The sequence below is a fragment of the Drosophila guanche genome, unplaced genomic scaffold (assembly GCF_900245975.1).
Source record: "Drosophila guanche unplaced genomic scaffold, DGUA_6, whole genome shotgun sequence".
Classification (NCBI taxonomy): domain Eukaryota; kingdom Metazoa; phylum Arthropoda; class Insecta; order Diptera; family Drosophilidae; genus Drosophila; species Drosophila guanche.
In genome coordinates, this window is record NW_022995743.1 from 18,202,236 (window position 1) to 18,228,638 (window position 26,403).

The 26,403-nt window shown below is 44.6% G+C and overlaps 1 protein-coding gene across 22 annotated transcripts in view; it reads left to right on the top strand.

The window, feature by feature from the left end:
* LOC117592165 (transient receptor potential cation channel trpm) overlaps positions 1-26,273 on the top strand; it is a 47,559-nt gene extending 21,286 nt beyond the window's left edge. For 5 of the 22 annotated variants that reach the window (XM_034285749.1, XM_034285747.1, XM_034285751.1 and 2 more), the window contains 32 exons: positions 1,862-1,944; positions 2,598-2,760; positions 2,844-2,984; positions 3,097-3,169; positions 3,846-4,005; positions 4,113-4,249; positions 4,507-4,663; positions 5,034-5,181; positions 5,849-6,035; positions 6,122-6,278; positions 6,381-6,482; positions 13,796-13,988; positions 14,051-14,240; positions 14,315-14,526; positions 14,602-14,754; positions 15,019-15,093; positions 17,422-17,478; positions 17,911-17,949; positions 18,499-18,648; positions 18,742-18,899; positions 19,105-19,295; positions 19,348-19,493; positions 21,749-21,848; positions 21,955-22,076; positions 22,146-22,269; positions 22,637-22,869; positions 23,034-23,333; positions 23,399-23,783; positions 23,993-24,202; positions 24,432-24,569; positions 24,842-24,999; positions 25,075-26,273. In XM_034285749.1, the coding sequence (XP_034141640.1) occupies positions 1,862-1,944; positions 2,598-2,760; positions 2,844-2,984; positions 3,097-3,169; positions 3,846-4,005; positions 4,113-4,249; positions 4,507-4,663; positions 5,034-5,181; positions 5,849-6,035; positions 6,122-6,278; positions 6,381-6,482; positions 13,796-13,988; positions 14,051-14,240; positions 14,315-14,526; positions 14,602-14,754; positions 15,019-15,093; positions 17,422-17,478; positions 17,911-17,949; positions 18,499-18,648; positions 18,742-18,899; positions 19,105-19,295; positions 19,348-19,493; positions 21,749-21,848; positions 21,955-22,076; positions 22,146-22,269; positions 22,637-22,869; positions 23,034-23,333; positions 23,399-23,783; positions 23,993-24,202; positions 24,432-24,569; positions 24,842-24,999; positions 25,075-26,160 (5,928 nt within the window). In that variant the 3' untranslated portion in view covers positions 26,161-26,273. Of the gene's footprint in view, positions 1-47; positions 472-1,861; positions 1,945-2,597; positions 2,761-2,843; positions 2,985-3,096; positions 3,170-3,845; positions 4,006-4,112; positions 4,250-4,506; positions 4,664-5,033; positions 5,182-5,848; positions 6,036-6,121; positions 6,279-6,380; positions 6,483-13,795; positions 13,989-14,050; positions 14,241-14,314; positions 14,527-14,601; positions 14,755-15,018; positions 15,094-15,950; positions 16,014-17,421; positions 17,479-17,910; positions 17,950-18,498; positions 18,649-18,741; positions 18,900-19,104; positions 19,296-19,347; positions 19,494-21,748; positions 21,849-21,954; positions 22,077-22,145; positions 22,306-22,636; positions 22,870-23,033; positions 23,334-23,398; positions 23,784-23,992; positions 24,203-24,431; positions 24,570-24,841; positions 25,000-25,074 lie in introns of those variants that run through there. The other 17 variants (XM_034285754.1, XM_034285755.1, XM_034285756.1 and 14 more) reach the window with 15 other exon arrangements.
* The last annotated feature ends 130 nt before the right edge of the window (positions 26,274-26,403 follow it).

The following is a 26,403-nucleotide window of genomic DNA, read 5'->3' on the forward strand; positions in this document are numbered from 1 at the left end:
CACGCCAAATTCCGATTCGGTTGCAAATGCAAAACGCATAAACGTATCCTGAGAAACGGATGCAGCATGCTGCGTGTGGATAGTACAATTAGAAGGAAATAATATCGGCCGAAAATAGTCTGCATTGCGAGAGCTAAGATGGTTGTGGTCGACTCGCCTCTGGCCCCGCACAAGTATCTGCGTCGCATCTCCAAAGACTTCTCCACCGTGCGGCGGTACAGCAACACGCCCGGCTCCGTTTCCGCGGCGAGTGCGGTGCGGGTCTCCACATCCGCTTTTATTGCTGCCGAGGCTGGGGCCCATTTGCCAAAGAGCACACCCCTGGACACTCCCGTAGCTACGCCACATGGAATCCGCAAGCGGAGAAGGATGCGGAAGCGCTCCTCGGTCTCATCGACGCTATCTAAAGTTCTGATTCTCAACGTGCGCGACCTGCTGAAGGCCCACGCTGCCAGCGAACATTCCAAGGAGGTAGGAATAAATGCTTGGAGCTTATGATTCCACCGTTGCACCGAAGATGACCCATAAGTGCTGAGGATTAGCGGCCGCCTTTGAGAGTGGCTTCCCTGTTGCTCGAAAATGTCCCTGTCAAAGTTGCAACTGAAAGTGGAAGACATCCATATTTTCGAATTAAGTGTGCAGTTTAAGTAATTAATGCGGAGGCAGGGGCAGGGGAAGCAGTGTCAATCGATTTATTCTTGAATGCAGCTCAATCAAAAGTGGATGGAGCTTGCATTCAAGTCCCCAATGGTCTAAATTAATAGAAAGCAAAAACCCTAAAGATGCTCGTAGTATTGTACATGCATTATTCCCCCACAAACATTGTAAATCTATTTTATTGCAAAATGTATTAACGCATTTCGTTCCTTGTTTCCCACATTAATGTTTTGTAAACTAACCAATTTTTTATTTGTTAACCTTTTAACGTTTTTAACTGTTGTGTTGTTGTTGGATGATTTTTTTTTTTTATTGAACTTCAAAGAGAGATCTGAAGTTCAAGATTAACTTTTGTCATATTTATACCCGGTACTCGAAGAGTAGGGTATAATATTGTATTGTATATACAGGCGGAAACGTTTCCGACCCTATAATTCTTGATCGGCATCAATAGTTGAGTCGATATAGCCATTTCTGTCTTTCCCTCAGTCCGTCTTGATGAGCGCCTGGATATCAGACACTATAAAAGCTGAAACCACCAAACTTTGCATACAGATGGATTTGAGTCACACTGTTGCTCCCAAGAATAGGAGAAAGGCTCTCATATCCACAATTTTGAAGATCAAACTAAAAATGCAATTCCGTAGGGAATCACCATGTCTATCAGATCATCGAATTGGGATTAGATTGGATAACTATTATAGCCAGAATGAAAAAATTAATTTGCTTATACTGTAAATGACAGATGTAGAAAAAATGTAAAATTCGAAGAAGAAAAAAAAACACTAAGGCTGATTAAGTAGCGGGTATAAAAGTTGTGACGCTAACGAAGCGTCTCACAAATGTTCCTATTCGTTTTGTGTTTGAATCGAGGTTAGTTTCCTACAACAATCAAGTATATAAGTATTTTTGATTTTTATTTTTACATATGTACGAGTATGAACGATTATCATCGATTTGCATCAAGGACTCGACTTTAAAGCAAAGCACTGCAACTTTGCAGCTCGTGCATTGATTGATCTCTTCACATGGCAGTTCTTCCTATTAGTTTATTTAAATTTTCCCATTTATTCCCCTAGCTGTATATTCAGTGTATAAAAATGTAAAATAAGCAAGCAATTAACATGTTTAATGGGTTCGTGATGTAGTAATTAACCGATGTAACCCTTATTCTCTTCTTGACTTTATCGCGCGCGACATTTAGCATCAGCCACGCAGTTGGATTGAGACAAATTTTCAGAAGCGCGAATGCATCAAGTTTATACCATGCCCAAAGGACGATACAAAGTAAGTGCTACTAATTCCTTTAATTTCCCCGTCCTCTCATATAAATTGCATCGGATGTAAAGGCAGGGGCAAAGAAGTCCAAGACCAAGTCAAGACGTCACCAGTTGACCCAGTTTCAAGCTCCTATCAAGAGGCGTTCCGTTCGCTGCTCAACAGCGGCTACTGCCCGACTTTCTTGGGATTGTGTATTTAGTTCCATTTGGGTCCGCAAGCATTTATTGTTTATTATGACAGACGGAGGCAGCGGCAACAACCACAACAACCCAAAGGCCGCCTTAGACTCAAAACCCTACAGTGGAGATAGCTACGCCATAAACTGACTGACAGGCTGGTGAAAGTTTTCATTATCGTAGATAGCTGAGCTGAATTGCTTCGCGGATGGGTTTATGGCCCTGACTTTACATGACTTTGGCTGCTGGCGTTGCCAAATATTTACTCAGTGGCCTAACAGGTCCCATATCCACTGGGCCCTCCATGTGCCTCAGACACGTGATGATTCGATTCACTCTAATTCCAACTATTGAATGTCTGAGCAGCAGAGTGCCACAATGATTGTTTCCTTATTGTGCCGTGCGAGGGATGTGCAGGGATCGCTTGTCAGTCATGGCCCTGGAAAATGCATGTATATCAAGTCGTTTCTCTCACATTTGCAGGTGCTGCTGTGGCCAGGCCCAAGTCACGCATCAGACCATACAGGGCATCGAGAGCGGCTCTCCGGGGGACCTCTGGCTTCCACCGAAACACACCCGACCGCAACCCACAGATGCCTATGGCACCATTGAGTTCCAAGGTGGTGCCCATCCCACGAAGGCTCAGGTGGGCTATGCTGAATTTCTAAGCGATTGCCCTTACTGCGGACTTCAATAACTTTTACTCTGTCCATCCCACCCTGCCTTCAGTACGTTCGTTTGTCCTTCGACACGCGTCCAGAGCTCCTGGTGCAGCTATTCACAAAGGAATGGAACCTGGAACTGCCGAAACTTCTGATCACCGTTCAAGGCGGCAAGGCCAACTTTGATTTGCAGGCGAAGCTAAAAAAGGTGAGCAGCGAAAACTTTTCCACTCGTGTCTCGTGTGTCAGACGCTAGTTAAATGGCCTTTATTTCAAAACTACAACAACAACAACAAACACAACCTTTCCACGATTTACAGGAGATACGCAAAGGACTACTGAAAGCGGCTAAGACCACAGGAGCGTGGATATTCACCGGCGGCACCAACACCGGTAAGCATTCGTTTCATTAGTTGAACTTTTAGGAAGAAACAGGACACAGGAGACTGGACACTACACTGCCGAGCTTTTACTGCCAGCAATTACTTACGCCTGAAGCCCCTTGCGGGACCCAAGGCAAAGCAAACACAAGTCCAGTCAGAACAAAATTGAGCAAAAACCAACAAGGAAGGACAGCAGGCCACTAAAAAAGAAAACGGTGAAAACCCAGTCGAAAATTAAATAAATAAGCGGAAATCACGCAGCCATTGGTTGAGTGCACACTTCCAACTGCTTGTCGCCGACATATTGCGACTCCCTGCATCCGAATGGGTCTCCTGACAGGCTCTGCGAGGGCTCACCTTGGGTATGAGCAGCGTGTTTCGTAGTTGGGATCAAGTAATTACGTTTTATGCATCCAACGTTGATATAAGCGAAATGAATTGCTTCATTCTGGCTATAATAATGATCTGAGCCTATACATGACTATATCGACTCAGCTATAAATGCTGATCAATAATATATTACTTTATAGGGTCGGAAACGTTTCCTTATGTGCGTTGCGCACTTTGCTCCGACCACAAATACAATATACCCTGTTTACTCTTGGAGAATCGTGTGTAAAAAAGGTCAATACTGGTTTGCTAAATGCTCATCGTTTCTATTGTTGTTTCCTCCTACTGCAACGCAGGGGTCACCAAGCAAGTGGGCGACGCACTGCTCCTGGAGGGTCAGCAGCGGACAGGTCGAGTGGTCAGCATCGGCATTGCCCCCTGGGGGATAGTCGAGCGCAATCATGAGCTGCTGGGACACAACCGGGAGGTACCTTGTCACAGCATTAGTTCGCCCAGGTGAGTCCTAACCGCATCCTGGCCCCATATGTCGCCTTTTAATGCATATTTAATGTGTCTTAATCAAGGGGGCAATTGTAACCGTTAGCTAAATCTCTCTTTTTCAGATCTAAATTGGCCGTGCTAAACAATCGGCACGCCTACTTCCTGCTAGTCGACAATGGAACCCAGGCGAAATACGGGGCTGAATTGATTTTGCGGCGGAAGCTGGAGAAGTTCATATCGAACCTAAAGCTGCATCCATGTGAGTGGAAGGGCGTCCAACAAGCCATATGTATCTGACAGCTCACAAGGCAATATTCGACCCGTATTTCACGGATTGATGCACCTAACTCCCAAGCTGCCACTGTGCCTTTGTGTTTATGTGCTTTTCTTTTTTAAGTCAGCTCTGAATGAGGAAAGAATCAATGTGTGAATGGGATTGTTGTTTGACTTGGCTTTGTTGCATTTCACTCATAAGCTTTAATGCCTATTTATCCATATCTTCCCCTCTCGCTGCAGTCACACATTCCAGTACGCCCGTCGTCTGTCTGGTGATCGAAGGCGGCACCAACACTATACGTGCGGTGCTTGAGTACGTGACGGACTCGCCGCCGGTGCCCGTGGTGGTGTGCGATGGTTCCGGGCGTGCCGCAGACTTGCTTGCCTTCGTCCACAAGTGAGTCGAATGAGAAGCTATAGTTATAGCTTAGCTTTAATATGGATGGTGGATGCTCACCCGGCCAGGACTTAAAGAACATATACTCATAAGTACCAGGGAGCTTGACGAGAGACCGAGTACAGAGTGTGTCAATTTAATTAAGGACAAGTCGGCATGTGGCTGATACCCGCATTGTTGTTGGCACCGGTTGCCTTTCATTGTCGAGCACGCGACATTTGGGAAAATTATTTAAATTTATCTACCTAACCGCCCACCCAATTCCTTCGGCTGCTGGGCGGACCTTTTTGTGTGCAACATTTAATTTTGTTGTTTAATTAGTCGGAATAATGGAGCGCCTGACAATGTTAACAAAAATATTTATATGTAGATACGCCTCGGACGGAGAGGAGCAGCCTGTGTTGGAGTCTATGCGGGACTATCTTATTGGAACAATACAGAAAACTTTCGAAGTGGGCCTGGACCAGGCCGAGAAACTCTACCAGGAACTGCTGCAGTGCACCCGCAATAAGAATCTGGTAAGCTGCTCGAATTTTCCTTGGTTGACAGAACAGGAAAATATAATAAGATTCTCCTTGGTAGAGCAATCGGAATGGGTAGTGGCATTTTTGGCCGTTCAGTACGTCGTCAGTGAATTTCTCTCGGACTATTAATAAAGAGGAGACATTAAATTAAATCGCGTAACCCGAAAAATCTTTTCTAAGCTCGATTTACTGCAAGAGATTCAAGCTGACTGTCGTGTAGATGTAGGGGTTACCTCCACGGTAACTTTTCAATCACTCTAGAGTCTAGACCTTTGCGCAAACCGATTTCAAATTTTAATTAATGCTCGTAGTCGGAGTCGTAGGCCCGTAGACGTGGCCCTGCTGAGATAATTAGGCTACAGAATTCAATTGAACGTGTAATGAATTTTAAATCACCGCGAACCAGGGATTCATAGACCAAAATGTTGGCATTTCGTCAATTCCGCCGCCACTGTTATTAAGATTTTAATTGGTTTTTGAATAAGCAAGGAGCTCTCGCTCCGTTTTTGGGGTCTTCCATTTCCATGTCCTTGACTGGTCTGTTTTACTATGGAGGGTGATGGGGATGGGGATGGGGACAGGAAAGCATATTATGTGCGGTGTGGGCTACATTAAGAGATACTTAAGGTTTTTATGTATATTTTTTCAATTTCTCTGCCAGATTACCGTCTTTCGCATACAGGAAAAGCCCGAGGGCGAGGCACAGGAGCTGGATCAGACCATTCTAACGGCCTTGTTCAAGTCGCAGCATCTCAGTCCTCCAGAACAATTGAGTTTGGCACTGACATGGAACCGGGTGGACATAGCACGCAGCGAGATATTTGTCTACGGCCAGGAATGGCCCCACGGTGGGTCCTCCCCGTCTACCTCTGGGCATTTGTTTAAATTTCAATATTTTTTCCCTCTTATTTTAATTTGGTGTGCATGTCCTCAGGCGCTCTGGATGAAGCCATGATGCAGGCCCTGGAACACGACAGAATCGATTTTGTCAAATTACTTTTGGAGAACGGCGTTTCAATGAAGAAATTTTTAACAATACCGCGCCTTGAGGAGCTCTACAACACAAAGCACGGCCCTGCCAACACGCTGGGGTGAGTATTTCAGGTTCACAGACTGCCCAGAATTTTTGCCATTCGACTCAGTATGTAAATGTGGACTGTCTCTCCACTCTGCTCTTTCTTTGTCATCCACAGTTACATTCTGCGCGATGTGCGACCGCATATACCCAAGGGCTACATTTATACGCTCCACGACATTGGCCTGGTGATCAATAAACTAATGGGCGGCGCCTATCGGTGAGTGCATCGATATGTACAAAAGTTGAACCCAACGCACAATAAGCTTTCTGCACTTCTGGCTAACTATTTCCGTGACGGATAAGCCGAAGCCAAGTGCCGGTCCGTTTCTATACCTTTTCTCAACAATATTAAATATTGTTATAAATTGTTGCCACAACAATAAAGATTGGTCAGAAAGGGAATATTTAGGGAAAAGTCGTTTTGAAAGAGTTCACTCAAAGTTTGCAAATGGTTGTTCTTACGCATAGCTCATTTTCCGTGACCAAAAGAAACTGCAGTTTTATATCAAAAGTACATGCAATTGCCAGAGCAATAAGAGGCGTAGATGGCTAAGAATTTCGTTATTTTCGTTCTGCACCATTTAGGCACCTTTACGTTACGTGTGGTGGACTGAACTTGACGTTTGAAAATTTGTTCATCTTGAACGGAATAAGTTTGCATATAGAGCTGAAAGTGAAAAATCTGCGTTGCGCCCCCCAACAGTTGTCACTTCATTTGCCATGCTGATGTGGGACATGCGACTAAGGACGAAAGGCAGAGGAGCGAGGCGACAGCATCACATCCCTCAATTATGCAGCATTAACATTTTAGTCAGAAAGGGGAAAAATGTCGTAGCGACTTCACCACAAGTTTTTATACCCGGTACCCGGGGAGGACCCACCGTGGGGCCATTCCTGGCCGTAGACAAATATCTTACTGCTTGCCCTCGGGCTTTTCCTGTATGCGAAAGACGGTAATCTGGCAGAGAAATTGAAAAAATATGCATGATCAGCAGAAGTCTGGATCCAAAATTGTTGGCTCTAGCTTTTATGGTCTCTGATTACTAGGCGCTCATCAGGACGGACAGACAGGCATGGCTCAATCGACTCGGCTATTGATGCTGATCCCGAATATAAATATATACCTTATGGGGTGTTAGATATGTACATAAACAATATACCCTATTTACTCTTCGAGTACCGAGTATAAAAACAATAAGGTACAGATATACTAACTGAGTACCGGGTATTAAAGTTGTGTCGCGTAAGAAGAGTCTCACACTCAGTACTATTTCTGCACCTTAGCGGTGTTTTGTCAAATTCAAAAATTTTCCTTCATCTGTCATCTACATCTACAACGCTTCTCACACCAACACGCTCAATTCCTTGCAGTCAAAAAACTAACATCCCTCTTAGCCTATCAAAATGCTCGCGGCTTACGTAGTAAGCTGAGCACTCTTTTTATACCCGGTACTCGAAGAGTAAATAGGGTATATTGTATTTGTGGGGAATAACGGTTGTATGTAACGCACAGAAGGAAACGGTTCCGACCCCATATAGTATATATATTCTTGATTCTTATTCTTCTCGTCAATAGACGAGTCGATAGAGCCATGTCTGTCTGTCCGTCTGTCCGTCTTGTGTGTCGGCTAGTTCTCAGAGACTATAAGAGCTAGAGCAACCAAATTTTGGCTCCAGACTGCTGTATGCTCACACTGAAACCAGTGTATTTCAAAAATGAGCCACGCCCCCGCAAAAGGGCGAAAACCTCCCAAATCTACAAATCTACAATTTTGAAGATAAAAGAAAACTAAAAACACCATTCCGTAGGGAATGGCCATATCTCCAAATTGGGATCCGATCGGATCATTATTATAGCCAGATTAAAGAAATTAATTTTCAGTGGCTAAACCCACCCTGTCCCGCTGCTTTTGTTGTTCTTTTCACATTATCTCATTCACACTCTGCTTCTGCTTCACTCGGCCCCTGCCTCTGCCGTCCCTCTGCCCCTGCTTCTACCTACTTTTAACCCACCCCGTCCCGCAGCTTATTGATGTTTTTTTTTTTGTGTGCGGTCGCTGCCTCTGCCGTGAGTCTGCAGTATGTTGGTCTAGGGAAGGGCGGCGAACTAACGGAGCGTGTTGGTGTGAGAAGTGTTGTAGATGTAGATGACAGATGAAGAAAAAATTTAAAATTTGACAAAACATCGCTGAGGTGCAGATGCACTATTGTCGCAATGACCAGTTTTGGTGGCCAAAAGCTAATTTTTAAAAGTTAAAACCAAGACTCGGGTTTTAACGCTCTGTATTAAAAAAACGTGACCATCAAAGTTGCGTATCAGAAATTTTCATAGATAGCGGTCATTATTGCACAGAATGTGCAGGGAAAAATTACCAATTTTATTGCTGTTTTAAATATCTCATAAATTGGAAAATATTAACTTATCCAATTTGTTTGATGCATTTTATGTAGTAGGCTTTTCCCACGTTTTCTGTAATGTGAACGATATAAAAAACTGTTTCTTCCTCGCTATCAGATAAAGACCATTTAATAGTTCTTGGGGATTTCAACCTGCCAGGATGACAGACCAGAAGCCAATTGCTCAGTTTGTTGGAACACGGGTACAGTGCTGTACTCAAATAACTACCGAATAATCTGGACAGGGACAGAGTTCAGTTGGTACATTTTTTGAGGAACCCAGCTAACGAAGATCTGTGCTTTGTCTCGGATCCGACCGTAGCGTTGTTAACACGAGCACTCCCGCTCACTATACCTGAATACTGCTATCATCCTACTTTCGAAGTGTCGATAGATATTGGACCTACTGTATCGGATCGTGCGGGTAGGCTATCTGAACGCGTCCGCTGCTTTGCATTTCGGCTCAAATGCTTCGAGTTATTGAATTAAGCTTTAAAACTAACCAGGCGAGACATGAACACGTCACTGCAGTAACTTCCGTGTTTGTAAAAAATGTTACAACTTGACACAATTTTTGACACGTGTGTCCCACTTTCATGTCCGACTAGATCTGCGAACCTCCTTGGTTCACCAAAGAGTTATCCAGTCTAAAGAACCTAAAATCAAGACTATTTAAAAAATCTCAAGAAGTTGGTTCTCCCTCTTCTCTTTCTAATTACTTAATAGCTCGGTCAAATTTCACTGTTTTTAATTCTCAATGCTATATGAACTACCTCCTTCGATGCAGGATACGTTTTTCACAGGACCCTAAACAGTTTTACAGCTTTGTAAACAGTAAGCGTAGAACGACCGCACATCCATCCTCGCTATCATTTTTGAATATGTCGGCAAACAATGATCAGGCAATCGCCGATCTTTTTGCACAATTTTTTCAAACCACCTATTCCCAGGAAAGCTACCCAGGTCATATGTATCCATATAGTTTACCAAGGTCGAATGGCATTTTCTGCCCTTTGTTGAATGAAGGCCTTAATGACCTGCCTTCTGTATTAACAAATTCTCGAGTACAATACATACGCCTACTACAATTTGAGACACAGGTCATATTCCTGTAAAGTAAAGTGAGAGCAAACGTTAGACTAGAGTTATCGAAAGTCAGTACCACGACACGTTTATACAATGTTGAATTACGGAGCTTCACGTTACAATACTGAAAAATAGCGAGGTCCCCCTTCCTGGCTCCTTACACCCTCTGCGGTAGTTCTCTCGAGAGAATTAAATTGGTTGATGATCTAGGTGTTAAACTAGACCCCAAGTTAAAGTTTTCTGAACACATTTCTACCATGGTTAGTAAAGCCATGGGTGTGCTTGAGTTTATAAAGAGGTGGTCAAAGGAATTTGAGGACCCCTATATAACGAAGACTCTCTATATCTCGCTTGTTCGTCCGATTTTATAATACGGTGTATGGTGCCCTCAGTACAACATACATCAGGACCGTATTGAATCAGTACAGAAAAACTTTTTATTATTTGCCCTACGGGGCCTCAACTGGGATGCAACTGTAAGACTGCCATCCTACCGTAGTAAACTTCTTTTAATAAATCTTCCATCCTTAGTTAGTCGTAGAAAACTGCTTGGTGTAATTTTTATGCACAACTTGATCAAGGGGGATGTAGACAGCCCTGACTTGCTGAGCCACATAAACTTTACGATTCCCATTAGACCCATTAGACCCACTAGAAACTTTATTCCTTTTTTCCTTCCACTATGTAGATCGAATTATGCCTCACACGAACCCTTTAGGGTTTTATGCTCGGATTATAATTCCCTCTACCACATATATCCTCAACTAACTCCCTTCCTTTTCTTAAATCTCTTATACTAGCCTACCTCTTTTTGTCTTGTTTTTTGATTTTGGTAATTGTTGCTTGCTTAGCTATAGTAGCTCTAGTCTAGTTGTTTTAAGCTCTAATTTTCCTCGAATATTAGCATCTATCTATCTTTCCTGCATGCTCGCGACCGGTTTGGTAAATCGCGCCGCGCGTCATGCGGCAGCGCCCCTCGGTCGGTTGGGCGGGAGGAGGGCTGCGTTCTTCTGGTTTCCGCGCGTAGCAGGCTTTGGCTTGGTGTCGCATGGGCCACTTGATGGTGCAGTCATTGCATATCATCGTCCAGACAAAAAAAAACGAGAAGGGGCGTGTGAGACGCTTTTTACGCGTCACAACTTTTATCCCCGGCACTCAGTACTACATCTGCACCTTAGCGGTGTTTTGTCAAATTTTAAATTTTTTCTTCATCTGTCATCTTCATCTACAACACTTCTCACATTAACACGCTCCGTTAGCTCGCCGCCCTTCCCTAGAACCACACGCTGCAGACTCGAGGCAGAGGCAGAGGCACCGTCCGCACACAACAAAAAATAAACAAATAAAAGCTGCGGGACGGGGTGGGTTAAAAGTCGGTAGACGCATCGGCAGGGGGAGGGCAGAGGCAGGGGCCGAGTGAAGCAGAAGCAGAGTGTGAATGAGAGAATGTAAAAAGAGCAACAAAAGCTGCGGGACAGGGTGGGTTTAGCCACTGGAAATTAATTTCTCCATTGTGGCTATAATAATGATCCGATCGGATCCCATTTGGTGATCTGATAGATATGGCCATTTCCTACGGAATGGCGTTTTTAGTTTTCTTTTATCTTCAAAACTGTAGATTTGGGAGGTTTTCGCCCTTTTGCGGAGGCGGAAGGGGGCGTGGCTCATTTTTGAAATACACTGGTTTCAGTGTGAGCATACAGCAGTCTGGATGCAAAATTTGGGGGCTCTAGCTCGTATAGTCTCTGAGAACTAGCCGACAAACAAGACGGACAGACGGATAGACAGACATGGCTCTATCGACTCGGCTATTGATGCTGATCAAGAATATATGTACTTTATGGGGTCGGAAACGTTTTCTTCTGTGCGTTACATACAACCGTTATTCCCCACAAATACAATATACCCTATTCACTCTTCGAGTACCGGGTATAAAAATATTGGCATTTTAGGTTTCACTTTTGAAAAATAACGAAGTTCCGGAAAAGCGCTTTCCAGAAGAAGCGACGAGCCTTTTAACACAATCTTATTAAGGTGAAAGCATTAACTTTCTATTGATGTCGACTTAACCTGTTTTCGGGATTGCCGAAGGGTCTTAACCCATTTGTAGCTTCAGCCAGGCTGAATCCTGATATCGGCAGCCCAACTTAATTCATATTTATTATTTTTGCAAGCAAAACGTTCTCAAGCAAACAAGTTTGACACCACTTGCCTTGTGCCTATTTTGGTTGTCATTGTGTTTTCCTACCATACCCTAATTGCAACGCTCACTCCGTGCTATTTCCCTTTTTTAGTGTGTCCAACTAAGGTCACGGACTCTTCCCTCTTCGTCGGAGAAATGTTATCAAACAAATGACCATCTAAATGGCAAATACTATCCAAGCTATGGACCGGCATCCCCCGGCATATGATGTGTTTATACATATATATTGTGAACTCTGCCTGAACTCGGTCGGCTTTCCTGCCTTTTTATACCCGGTACTCAAAGAGTAAATACGGTATATTGTATTTGTGCGAATAACGGTTGTATGTAACGCACAGAAGGAAGCGTTTCCGACCACATAAAGTATATATATTCTTGATCGGCATCAAAAGACGAGTCGATAGAGCCATGTCTGTCTGTCCGTCCATCCGTCTGTCCGTCTGTCCGTCTTGTTTGTCGGTTAGTTCTCAGAGACTATAAGAGCTAGAGCAACCAAATTTTGGCTCCAGACTGCTGTATGCTCACACTGAAACCAGTGTATTTCAAAAATGAGCCACGCCCCCTTCCGCCCCGCAAAAGGGCGAAAACCTCCCAAATCTACCATTTTATAGATAACAGAAAACTAAAAACGCCATTCCCTAGGAAATGGCCAGATATATCAGTTCACCAAGTTGGGATCCGAACGGATCATTATTATAGCCACAATGTAGAAATTAATTTCCAGTGGCTAAACCCACCCTGTCCCGCAGCTTTTGTTGCTCTTTTTACATTCTCTCATTCACACTCAGCTTCTGCTTCACTCGGCCACTGACTCTGCCCGGCGTTGACTCTTCCGACTTTTAACCAAGACTCGGTTTTTAACGCGCTGTATTAGAAAAAGAGTGACCATTAAAGTTGCGTACAAGAAATGTTCATAGATGGCGCCACTTTCGAAAAAGTTGCTGTGAAACCTATCGGTCCAAGAATGTACCAATTTGATTGCTGTTTTAAATATCTCATAAATTGGAAAATATTAACTGATCCAATTTGTTTGATGCATTTTATTTAGTAGGCTTTTACCACGTGTTCTGTAATGTGAACGATATCGAGTGGTTGGCGATGTCTTCTACATCTAGATGTAGTCCTGAGTGCCGGGTATAAAAGTTGTGACGCGTAAGAAGCGTCTCACACGTCCCTTCTCGTTTGTGGTGCTCTTGGCAGTGGTGTGCTGTCTTGTTGCCATTCAACGGGGGTAGACATTCAAATTCGGGTTTCAACAGCAAGAGCAGACCGGAGGGTAGTCACTGCGGGTCTAATTAAAAGCATTTCAGTTGTGTGATTAGAATTAATTCAATTAAAATGTAGCTGCCCGTTTGGCTGCTGTGTGGTGCCCACGGGCGGTAGCCCTTAGCTCTGCAGCAAAATCAATGGATTCGCCATTTCATGTGACATAAATAATTGATGGTTCCTTGCCTTAATATTCAACAGTTAAGTGCCCGCTCGTTAAACGTCCGCAGGTCCTTGGAAATTCCGATTATGCCAGGCCATTGGATTTTTTTGTTACTTCAAGAAGCATAGCAGCTTATCTTGTCTCCCATTCTGGTTGGTCTAGCATTCGTGGTCGAGGCATTGGGACAACAGGCAAACTCTTGGTTAATACCAAATTGTATTTAAATTTCGTCCAAGAAAGTACTTGATCTGCAAGTAAACAATGAAATGGGGAGAATAAATATATATTGTGAATTGAGCGGTTTCCATTATCTGTCAGTCTGTGTGTCACCACAGAGGCATTTCACAAAGGGCAGGTGGAAAATAGAAAACGCCAGTCCGAGTAGTATTGGATTGAACTTGTGTGTATCCTGCAGATCCTACTACACACGCCGCAAGTTCCGTCCCATCTACGCCAAGGTCATGAACAGCTATGCCAACGCCTGTCGGAAGTCCTCGACGTATCAATACCAGCGATATGCGGGAGCCAACTCGCTGAGTCTAGTGACGGGCCTGCTGCCGTTTACATCGGAAATGGCGCTGTTCGAGTTCCCTTTCAACGAACTGCTGGTAAGAGCGATAAACTAAAGCAACGCCAGCCAGGCCCTTCTTCAGCGGGAATTTTATTGCAGATATGGGCCGTTCTGACCAAGCGACAGCAAATGGCTCTGCTCATGTGGACGCACGGCGAGGAGGCGCTGGCCAAATCACTGGTTTCCTGCAAGCTTTACAAGGCCATGGCGCACGAGGCGGCTGAGGACGACTTGGACACGGAAATCTACGAGGAGCTGCGCTCCTATGCCAAGGAGTTTGAAAGCAAAGGTAAGGACTGCCCAAGCGGATCGACTTCCGGTTTCTCCGTTTCTGTCTGACTATTACTATTTTTCTTTGTTCAGGCAACAAACTACTGGACTTCAGCTACCGCCAGGACGCGGAGAAAGCGCAACGTTTGCTAACCTGTGAGCTACATTCGTGGTCTAATCAGAGCTGCCTGTCACTGGCAGTGGCGGCTAATCACCGGGCTCTGCTCGCCCATCCCTGTAGTCAGGTCATCCTGGCCGATCTCTGGATGGGCGGCCTGCGCACCCGCAAGAATACCAACTTCAAGGTGCGACTTTTAACTGGCCGGCTGGCCAAGCCATTCCCATTTCCGATTCTAAATTGTCCGAGTATCTTGGGGCAGGTTATCTTGGGCTTGGTTATGCCATTGTACATCAGGCAGCTGGATTTCAAGTCAAAGGAGGAGCTCCAGCAAATGCCGCAGACGGAGGAGGAGCACTTGGAAAACCAAAACTTAGACAATGATGATTCGGATCGCTCGCAGCCCGACGCCGAGGTAGATTAGTGCAAATTAGTCGCCGCTATTTTTTTGTGCAAATGAACAGAAATGGTCAATTTGAATTACGTTTTGTTGTGTTGTCTGTATGTGCCAGTCCTTAATGTGTCTTATAAATTTCAGCGTCAGCATTTAGTTTATAAATTTACCTTTATTCAACTAATCTAAAATCTACCAATTATGTTCCACTAACGAAGATACCGCTCTGCTGTTCATCATTCCTAACCAAACGCTTTCAAAATCAAAATCTATCCGTCTTTGTAGAGCGCCCTTTTAAAAGCCAAAAGATCCATTTCCTTGAGATATAGGATGGGCGCGGTCACTCATAACCGCGAAAAGGTAGTACAAATTGCTCGATCTAAGCCAATTCTTGTGTATTTTTTGTACACTGGATGTATGTATGTATGTACATATGTATGTTATATTTTCTGCTTGCTATCTCTTTCTCTGCTCGCTGTCTTTCTCTATCTATTTCTCCCTATCGGTGTCTAAGCATATTTGTACTATACTACATATATGTATGTACATATGTACATGTGTATGCTTTCAAACCGACTCAAGCCGCTCTGTGCTTTATATGTTTGTAATTTTCCAATTTGAGTTTATTTCCTATAACGTTACGTGTTATGTGTATGTAAATAGTGAGTGTATTTGGATTTCGTCGGGACCCAAAAATTCTCTAAAAATCAATTTATTTGTTATCATGCAACGAAAGGAAATCAGAGTGATTAAGCGGGAGATGAGGCATTTACATTTCCCATAATCAAAAGGAACCAATCGTTTCGACAGGCGCGATTAGAGACACTTCGCAACGAGCGGCTTGGTATTTAAAGTCACTGATTAATTCTTTACCGGACAATCTTAGAGCTATGCTATATCTATAATCCATAATTTCACAGATGTAAAGGATAGGATTTGGGTCTGGAGAAAGTCACCTGATTTTGAAACAATTCGTTCGTTGAGTTTTGTTGTTGGAATGTTTATACATATCGCGAATACAGCTGGTGCTTGATCCTCAAGCATTTCAAGTTTATCACACATCACCCATTTGCTTACGCCCTTCACACCGTGTGTCGAGGGGGATTAATTGTGGTGGCGTTCCTTGGGGTTGCATTTAAGAAACATTTAAAACACGTACACCAACTAAACCTCTTTCCTTTATGACTAAGTAACTTTCATTTGAATATTTTTCAAAGTGCAAGCTGATACCAGTTGAAAGAAGCTCGCCCTCCTATAAAAGCGCCTCTAATTCAACAGATGTAAGTGTCCTATGTGCCAGTTGTTATACCCGGTACTCGAGAGTAAATAGGAGATAAGGAAACGTTTTAAACCCCATAAAGTATTTACATATATGTATTCTTGATCAGTATCAATAGCCTTGTCGATATAGCCATGTCTGTCTGTCCGTCCGTCTGTCCGTCCTCAGACACCATAAGAGCTAGAGAAAGCAAGGTTTGCATCCAAACTTCTGCAATATCACACTTTAACAATATATTTAACAATTTCGTCCCTCCCCTTCCGACAACATAATTTTGAAGATAAGAAAAAACTAAAAACGCAGTTCCGTTAAGAATCAGATTAAGAATTAATCGAATTAAGATCGGAGATGGAGAAAATCATGTGCCGTGGCTTCCCCCACCCCTTCCAGCAGCTTTGCTTATGATTGCTTATTTTTCTCATTATTTCTCGCTCGCACACTCTACCTCATGCAGTGAGCGGCTGTGGGTGAGTGTGACGAGCTGTTTGCGTGTTGGTGTGAGAAGTGATGTAGATGTCATGTGTAGAAAAAATGTAAAATGTAAAACTAGAAAAAACCATAAAATAACATATACATATACATATACATATGTATATGTATACATAAGAATGTACTGACTGAGTACCGGGTATAAAAATCGTTCCAACTCTTGATACCGTCTAATGCTTGCCATAAAATTGTCCATTTTCCCGGCTTTGCTCGGAGCTAAGTGCGAAATACCATTGCCAGAGCAATGAAAGAAATTGGTGTCAGCACAGTCGCCAATGGTTTCAATTAAGTAATAAGCTGGCCACTCACCCCCACCTTTCCAGTCATCGAAACGCACTGATTCCAGCAGAGCCACATGTGTAGTATGTATGCCGGAATGCCTCATGTGACACTGCACTTGTGCAAATATTTTCTTTCAGTTACGCGGGCACTGCACAAACACCCAATCTGTATTATCATCTAATTTCCATTACTGTCCCCCCTCTGCTGAAGCTCCATATGTGGGATAAATTCTTTAATCGGGGCTCCAATTATTGTAAACTCTTTAAGGAGCCAATGCCAAAACTGTGTCCACAGTGCAATCCGTTTTGGAGAAGTGTGGGAAATTCTAAATGGTAGTTTTTAGAATCATGTATGTAAATAGTATGTGTCTATCTGTGGAATGCGAATGCTTATCTGTGGGAATAAATTATTGACTGCCATGTTTTTGTGTGTTTAAATCATTTAACTTTGTAGCATATGTACAAATTGAGAATTATCATGACAAATCTTTGTCTTGTAAATTGATTCTACACACACCACACACCCATTTCAACTGTTCATCTCAAGTCAAGTATTTTGTCTAAAGACCACTGCAACTAAAATTTCAACGTTCAATATTCTTTCTGATAAATGCGAAAAATGTGCCCAAACTGTTACAGGCTCTATTGGCGGATACTTATTCAGTGCGCGATACAAAAGTACACGAAAATGGCAAAGTGAGTAATTTGACCACTTAAACTGCAATAAGAGCAAACCAACACTCACACACTACCAATTTCATCGAAAACTTCAACTAAGAATAGAATGAGATTCCAATCTACCCAATTCCAAAATTCCGTAGCTGAGTTTAACCGATAACAGACAACGGAAACCACCAAAATCACTTTTTCTTTTTTATTTGTATTAATTTATTTGATATTTAGTTGTCCTCTAGAAAACACTGAACGCATCTATCCCGTAGGTAACCAGAGTATTGAGTACTTGCATCAGCATCACATTGCAAAATTTCAAAATATGACCAGTGCATTGACTTCATACTAAGTATAGCACCTAAGATACTCATACTTCGTACATTTAACAATATCATTTAAAGTACCCCCACACTCAATTTTAATAAGTTTCAGTCCTGGTATCGTATAAATTTACAGGCCAACCTCACTGCTGGAGCGGAAGAACCCTCCTTCAAAGTTAGTCGATCCCGGTTTGAGTTTTTCTCCCAAATTTATTTTGGATTTTTTATTTTTAATGGCATTTCTCTAATTAGTCTTAGAAGTTTGTCCAAAAGTTTTAAGCCATGTTCCTCTTGGAAGGCGCATTTCTTATCGACAGTAGCCAACATTTAAGTCATCCTTCATGACTTGCTTAAGTAGTGCAGTGTTTTTGGCTCTCTTTGTAAGTAAGCACCCTTCGAGAAGAACCAACGCTAAATTATTCTGCATCTTGCTTAAACCATAGGTAGAGCTGCGTTTCTGCGTTACTGCATGTTGTGTATGATAAATAAAAACGCATTTACGTAGCAAACCAATAATTAACCATAATATTCTCGGCCGTTCCTTTAGTCGTACTCGCAATTGCCCAATATACTATGCTATACACCCAAACTTGCTCTCTCTCTCTCTCTCTCTCACTCTGAATGTTTCATTGCACATTGATGATTTGATTAAGCCCAAATATTGTATGCTTTTACGCACACTACGCCCAGCAAGCTGACTGATTCTGATGGTATCTCTCCGTAGGTCTCGCTCACTGACTCGGATCCCGCGCAGTTCCGGGAGTTCTTCAACTTGTCGGAGTACAACGAAATCAAGCAGCATCAGCCCCTGCGACTGAAGAAAAAGTTCCACGAGTTTTACACAGCCCCGATTACTAAATTCTGGGCTGATTCGGTAAGTAACGGAAATGAAGCAAGGCCGCGAAGCAAGCCTGTGCACGGGGTTGACATTCTAAATTATTGGTCCACCCCTTTTTTTGTACCGCAGATTGCCTATATGTTCTTTCTGATAATGTTCTCATTCACGGTTCTGGTCAAGATGGGACCGGAGCCGCGGTGGCAGGAGTGGTATTCGATAGCGTACATCACCACGCTGGGATTCGAGAAGGTTCGCGAAATCATATCCTCGGAGCCAGTGGCCATAACGTAAGTAGACCGCCCCTCTTCCCTGCATCGCATGGTGCACAATGAGAACCAATAATTCCGGACGGATTGCGCATAGTGTACGCACTTTCATTACTTTCCCTCCTCTCCTCTATATGTTTGGGAAATGTGTGTGCGCTTCTCACGCTTGAATAAACGCTCTGTCTTTTGCGACGATGTAATCCATTGATGCGAACTCGGCGAGCAGGCATAAATTTTCGGTGTGGGCGTGGAACATGTGGAACCCGTGCGACGGAGCTGCCATTATACTCTTTCTCATTGGCCTGGCATTCCGGTTCCGGCCCAACACAATGGACATCGGGCGTGTCATCTACTGTGTGGACAGCATCTACTGGTATCTGCGCATACTGAACATCCTGGGCGTTAACAAATATCTGGGTAAGTTTCAGTCAAGCAGCAGGGGATGCTAATCCGCGGAGATCCGTTGCAGGTCCCCTGGTCACCATGATGGGTAAAATGGTGAAGAACATGATATACTTCGTCGTTCTTCTGGCTGTCGTCCTTATGAGCTTCGGCGTCAGTCGTCAGGCCATACTCTATCCCAACAGCGAGCCAACGTGGCGGCTGATCAGAGAGGTAAGTCAGACGGCATCTGAGGGTGTGCGGTCGCTGAAAGTGTGCCCCTCAATTATTCAATCCAACTATTGTAAATACATTTTTATGTATTGTATGTAGGTGTACCTACTTAAGGACACTACTGACCAATGTCCCGCCGAGTGCGCGCGCGAGATCTTTCCCCACCATCGTATAACACACCCACCCACATATGTATACTCTGTGTCCGAATGATCTGTGCACAGTGAAGATTCCTATTACAGCTTTGCGCCAGTTCATGCCATGCCATGAGTCACCACCCGGAGTACATACATTTACTTATAGCAATAGCAAGAGAAGCAAGTTTTTGGCTCGAGTTCATCAGTAGTGGTGCAAGCAGAACGTTTACGTTTATACGGTAGTTTTGTGAATTGTCGCGCAATTCAACTCACTTTTTTAACTAACTTTTAGCTAACTATATAATAACTAAGTAGCTACATATAGTATTGTATCCACGACGATCAAACGATCAAACTAACGCTGATTTCAATTGATTGTGTCTCGTATTGTATTTCTCTTTCTTTCCATTTTTCGTTTGTTTTTGGCGCATCAAATCCTTCATACTTATTCCAATTTACAATTCACTCGCTCCCCCATACTTCTTGCATTTGCATTTGCACTTCGTTTCGTCTCGCCCTTCAACTTTTCCAAAATACCGAATGCCAGGTTATTGCCGGCTCAATTGTAGCACCCGGGTTTCCGGGTGCCCTCGGTCACAGTAGTCGCTCACACAATACCCGCGGAGGGGGATACGGATCCACTTTCAGCTCCAGTTCCTTTGCTGCCGGCTATCATCGCGGCCATGCAACGGCCTCGTCGCCTATGCCAACCGCTGCCACCACCACATCTACAGTGCCACCTCTATCTCAATCGTCAGCAACGGCAACGCCAACGCCAACGCCAACAGGCTCAGCTGCAACACCAGCGACAGCGCCAACAGGCACAACTTTCAATCCGGCTGAGCTTGAGCATTTGTCGGGCGGAAATTTAACAAATGTACAAATTAACAAAGATGAGATTAACAATAAATTGGTTTGCTATTTAGAGCGCTGACTGTAGCATGCTCTACCCGCGTCCCCCATTCGTGATTTACATAAGTGTGTTTGTGGACAACTCTATGTAGATGGTCGTTGTTGTGTCCTAATCAAGAACTGTTAGAAAATTTAATTTATTTGGATTCCCCTCTTCTGTTCTTCGTCGGCCCCTTCTTTGATACTTTACAATATATGAACATATGTATATGTATGTCGCCTTATGCTCTGAGATATCTTTGTATCTATCTCTCTCTCTCTTTATCTCTGTCTCTGTCTTTGACTATCCTCTCCGTCTGTTCTGCCTTTTTTTATTATTTCCACTCTTAGCCGTATACATACGTAAATATGAGTTTCCGAAACGATTTCACTACCGTTCCTTCAGCGAGAAATGCATGCGGCTTAGCTGAATTTGCTGGAACTTGGTTGGTACAGTGAACACTAAAGTTTTCAAATGTAAACTTCTGTATGATTCGTGCACTAAACTCTTTGTCGTTGCATCTTTTAGGTAAATGTGTGTACTCATTGTGCTTTTGAATATTCATGTGCATGAGACCATCTTTTGATTTATGCACCCTTCGATTTTCAGCGTTAAGCTCTACTCTTCACTAGTAAACTATTGATTTAAATTGTATGCTCCTTAATACTAGGTAGTACTACTAGTGTGTTCCTAGTATTTTTGTTTTGCATGCGAAATATCGGTCCAACCTTATCCAACAAAGAAAAATCTAAAATACTCAATATTAAAGTTAGTCGTTTTAAAATTAATCAAGAAGGGAAATGAGATTCGCTTGATCACAAAGAGCCAATCAGGCTCCCAATCAGCTCCCCGTCATGCTGCGATGTCGACTTCACACAAAATAAATGTAAATAGGACCCAGCATGCTGCTTCCAATATGAAAAGAAAACCGCCAGGATCATTACTAATCAAACTAAATTGCATCCTGCACACAAACGCAAAAGGACACGGTTAGAAACCTATGTATATGTATATGTATATGTATATGTATATGTATATGGGTGTATCACACACACAAAATAACCAAAATTCTGTTTCGATGTGTAAGCTTGCATTAATGTTGGGCCAAAGGCGAAAATTGAATTACCATGGCCGTAGCGGGGCCGGCTTACAGGTGTGGACGTGGCCGCCGCGCAGTAGTTGCCAATTGAATGGTGATTTTAATCTATCATCGTATCGTTGTCCAGGTCACCTACCAACCCTACTTTATGCTGTACGGCGAGGTGTTTGCCGACGACATTGACCCTCCCTGCGGCGAGGATCCGCGCCAGCCGGCCTGCGTGACGGGTAAGTTTGGCCACGTGGCCTCTGGCTCAGGTCCTTACTCGGGCAATGGCTCTAGCTTTGGCTCTGGCTCTTTGACGTGCACACAGTACTATTAATATGATTACAGGCCATTGGGTTACACCGATAACGATGTCCATGTATCTGTTGATTGCCAATATTTTGTTGATAAATCTGCTCATCGCCGTGTTCAACAACATCTTCAACGAGGTCAACTCTGTGTCACACCAGGTACGATCCAATGTAGGGCTCAGCAACGCCAAAGACCAGGAACTAACCAAAATGTTTTGATGATTACAGGTCTGGATGTTCCAGCGATTCACAGTGGTGATGGAGTACCAGCAAAAGCCCGTCCTGCCGCCGCCTTTCATTGCCTTTTGCCATTTCTATTCCCTGCTAAAGTACTGCGTGCGCAAAGCGAAAGGTGAGCCCGGCATGAGCAAGTTTAGCTTTGTTCCCTGTGAGTCTATCATATCTGAATGCTTCATTCGATTGTACAATATCTAACTTTTCTCCCCGGCGTGCCTGCTCTAACACTCAACGTCGCTGTGTCTCTTTCTCTGTATTTTACCGTACACCCACTTCAATTGTATTCAATCAATTGTGGAACATACTTTACTCGTGCAAAACAACAATAACAACGTATAATTGGGTTATGATGTACAATGCGCATATACTTTTCGTGAATTAATATTCCATTGTGCATCCCCCCGGTGCTGCTGTTACTGTTGTCCATTTTATTGCTTTCCTGGATTTCAATTTCGACTGTCCTGTCCTGTCCTGTCCCACAGGATTGGAGGTGCAGCGGGACAATGGTCTCAAGCTGTTTCTGGAGAAGGATGACTTGGAGCGACTGTACGACTTTGAAGAGGAGTGCGTGGAGGGGTTCTTCCATGAACAGGAAATAATATTGAATCAGTCCACCGATGAGCGGGTAAAAAACACAACGGACCGAGTCGAGACCATGTCCCAGAAAATCGAGGACATCAATCAAAAAGAGAACATCCAAACAGCTACCGTGCAGGTGCGTATCCACCTCTGTCTCCTAAGTCTCAAGTCCTAATCACAGGCTTGAGTCTCTATTCCAATATTTAATTGGTGCACATCAATGGCCTTCTCATGCTCAAGTGCAAGACTTTGATGCAAGTGGCTTTCCTCACTACGTTTGCGTTTCCTTTCACCTAATAGAACATTGAATTTCGTTTGCGGAAAATGGAGGAGTCGTCCGAGCAGATACTGTCGCACCTGGCGGTCATACATCGCTTCATGTCTACACACACGGTAGGTACGGATGACATGCGGGGCTCAGCGATAAACATTCCAGGTGAAGTCCACCGCATTCGGACCATTTCAATTACGGATACCGATGGAGGCGGTGGAAGCTCAGGAAACGNNNNCGGTGGCGGTGTTGGTGGAAGTGGTGCTGTTGGGGGAGCCGCTGCTGTACCACTTGCTCTAGGCGCTGGCCTAAATTTAAATTCCCTGCAGGTTTGTATGATCTATTCGTTTATTCTTAGAAATCCCACTTCAAGTATGTACATATATCGAAATAGGTGACCAACCGACGGCGCTTTAATCGCTCTCTAACGGAGGTGCGTCCAGACGCCTACATTCTCGACGAAGGCACACACTTTGAGGTGGTGCCCCTGCCGGAGGAGCCGGATGAAGTGGTTAAGTCTCGCGAAGCCCTCAACGAGCAGGTCGTGCGGAAGGCATCGATGCAGTCGGAGGCAGACTCCGATATCTACTTGCCGTTGTCGCAGCGTCCCTCCACCTGTGAGACGGTGAAGCGCACTCCCTACGTAACTGTGCGCCAGGACACGGGAGCCAGCACGGAGAGTAAGGACACCTTGACACCGCTAGGCACCAACGATGACGACCAGACGCTGGTCGGGGGCGATAACTCCGATGATGCGGCGCCTGACATCAACTTTGAGGGTAATTTCCTTGCCGTCCACTGATCAACTGCTCCCCAAATTGCATTTCCTATCGTTCACTCTTTATGTTGTGTAAGCTATTGCGTTTCGTTGTGTTGATAATATCTCTTCCACTGCTCTCTGCTGTACTGTACTGTAATCCTATGTTCTGTTACGATATGTCCTCGCAGTAGCGACCCTCTTTAAAAGTGTACTTCTAATCGCATTTAGCTGCCAGGCATCGAGCGCTCCGCCAGCGCACAGTCTCGCTCTGCCGCCGGAACTCGGAGACGTATTCTCTGGCCGGCGCGGACATAAACCGGTCGCACATCAGCCTTAACCAGCTGACAATGCAGGTGTCACGGCGCCAGATGAGCCTGACTCAGTCCGAGCCGGACAGTGACAAGGAGGTGCCAGCGGCTGGATGCAGCGCATATCCGGGTATGTATCGAAGCGAGGAACGATGCACCTCAGCCGGCCACAGAATTGCGCTCTAAATTCTAGCTACTAACCCTCATGCCCTCAAGCCCACTAACCCCATTATAACCCAAGCCCAAGATCCAACCAATCCAGCAAACGATTTGGCCCGTAAATTAGCCATATTATTGTTCTCTCGCACCCAATTGATCTCTTACACATTCTCAACCTAACCACGAACTCCGAACTTTAGGTAAATCAGTATTGCATGCGAAACCCTCACGAAATATATTGCTGAAACTGCACAGCGAGTACACGTCGATCACTGATGAGCTGGAGAGCGTCTGCCACATGATTGCCTCGCCAACGGTCTCCCTGCAGAGTAACAAAGGTAAGCTTCGTGCAGAGCCTGGGGCTCACTGGGTCACAGTTCGATTTGCCACTACCACTTGTAATATCCGTAACGTGGCCAGTGGCCAGCCAGTCAGAGAATCCCATACTACCTATATAATCGTGAGAAATGTGTGAATAACTAACCGGGTGATTGCGCACACCCCGTTTCATTGCCTTGCTTCAGACGCCTTCAAGCAGCACCTGTCCTGCCCGTCGATCAGGTCTTCCGCTCAAAACCTCTTCTATAAATTTGTTATTTTCGTCTGACAGCTTCATTGGATCGTCCCAAGACGGAAATGTCGCGCGCAGAAGCCGCGGCTTTACAAGAGAAGAAACATTTGAAGGAGTGCGAGGAGAACGATTACAGAATACTAGAGGGACTCTTTGAGGCCCGTGGATCGATGGATGTCAGCGCCGAGGCCTTTGAGGTATCTCTCATCCAAATAACTTATCCACTTGTGGAATTTTGGCAAGCTTGTAATGTTATCAATATTCCCAAACAGAGCGTCATATCCGTGGACTACAGCCAACGCTATCCGCTGCGTCGCGAGACTGCCGTTGAGCTGTCGCCTTCGAAGCCTTCAGCTGAGATTGATCTCATGGGGGGCGGCGGAGGTGGCGGAGACAGCAGTGATACAAGTGGAGCAGGTAGCTGCAGTGCCATGGGGGCAGTCGCAAGTGGGTTTCAGCTCAAAGACGAGCGCCCCTGGCAGCGCAACTCCTCAATGGAGCAGCAGACATATCCGTCGCCTCTGGTTCCCGCGAGAGCCACAAGCGACTTCCTCAATCCACCCTTCGAAAGCAGCGGACGCCTGTTCAAGAAATCCAGCGAAAGTCTGCAGAAGAACTCGAGTACCGAAACAGACTATTCTGCCCATCCGTATCGCTTTATCAAGCAGAGTTCTAACGAGACGAACACCTCGCTTACCGGCTCTTACAACGTGGACACGCCCTCACTCACCGCGGAGCCCTCTTTGGATGCCTGCGACTCGCATTCAGCGACGGGAATTTCCATGAGCGTTGGTGCTGCTGGCGGAAATACCGCTGCGCGTTACCAGCCCATTCGCACGACTTCCATAGGCGCGGCCGATGGAAAACAGCTGCGCGACGAGAGCTTCAGTTCGCGACAGAGTCCAGAGCTCGGAGCCCAAGGCTCGGCTCCAGTGACGATGCAGGCACCGCCAGCTGTACCAACTCGCCCGATGTTGCTGAAGAAACAGTTTAGCCTCGACAAGGGCAAGCCAGTTCAAGCTCTAACCGCTGCTGAGGCTATGGCCACACCAGACCCTGGATTAGACGCAGCATCTGCTGCCCAGACCAGGGCCAAACTGATTTCCACGCTGAAACCACAGTCTCACACGAGCAAACTGGGAATGAACGTCCTCAAGGAAAGCAGCTCCAGTACAGAGGGGTCCCGCGATGGCGAAGGCCTGTCCACTCCGTCCTCTGCCAAAAACAGCAACCCGGCAATCTCCATACCTCAGATTAGCACGCATCTTGTGCAAGATGAAATCGCAAAGCTGTCATCTAACATTAAAAGCAGCACTGAATCTGAAAAGGACCCGCCGTATAACGAGACAATGTGTTAGAAAATCTGAATATCATTGGATATAGTTGTTACAGCTAGCTAGGAGATCAGCATCGGTGAACTCGGTGATACCTCTAGCCGCTAAAAAATAGAATACTGATGGAGGCATGGAGGAAGGTTGGAGGGTTGATATTTTCGAGGCAGTTGAACATTAAATGCAAATTAATAATCTTGACAATACAAAGTTCACAGATTGTCTGTATTTTTATACAAGTATTTATTTAGAAGCGTTCGTTGCTGTTTC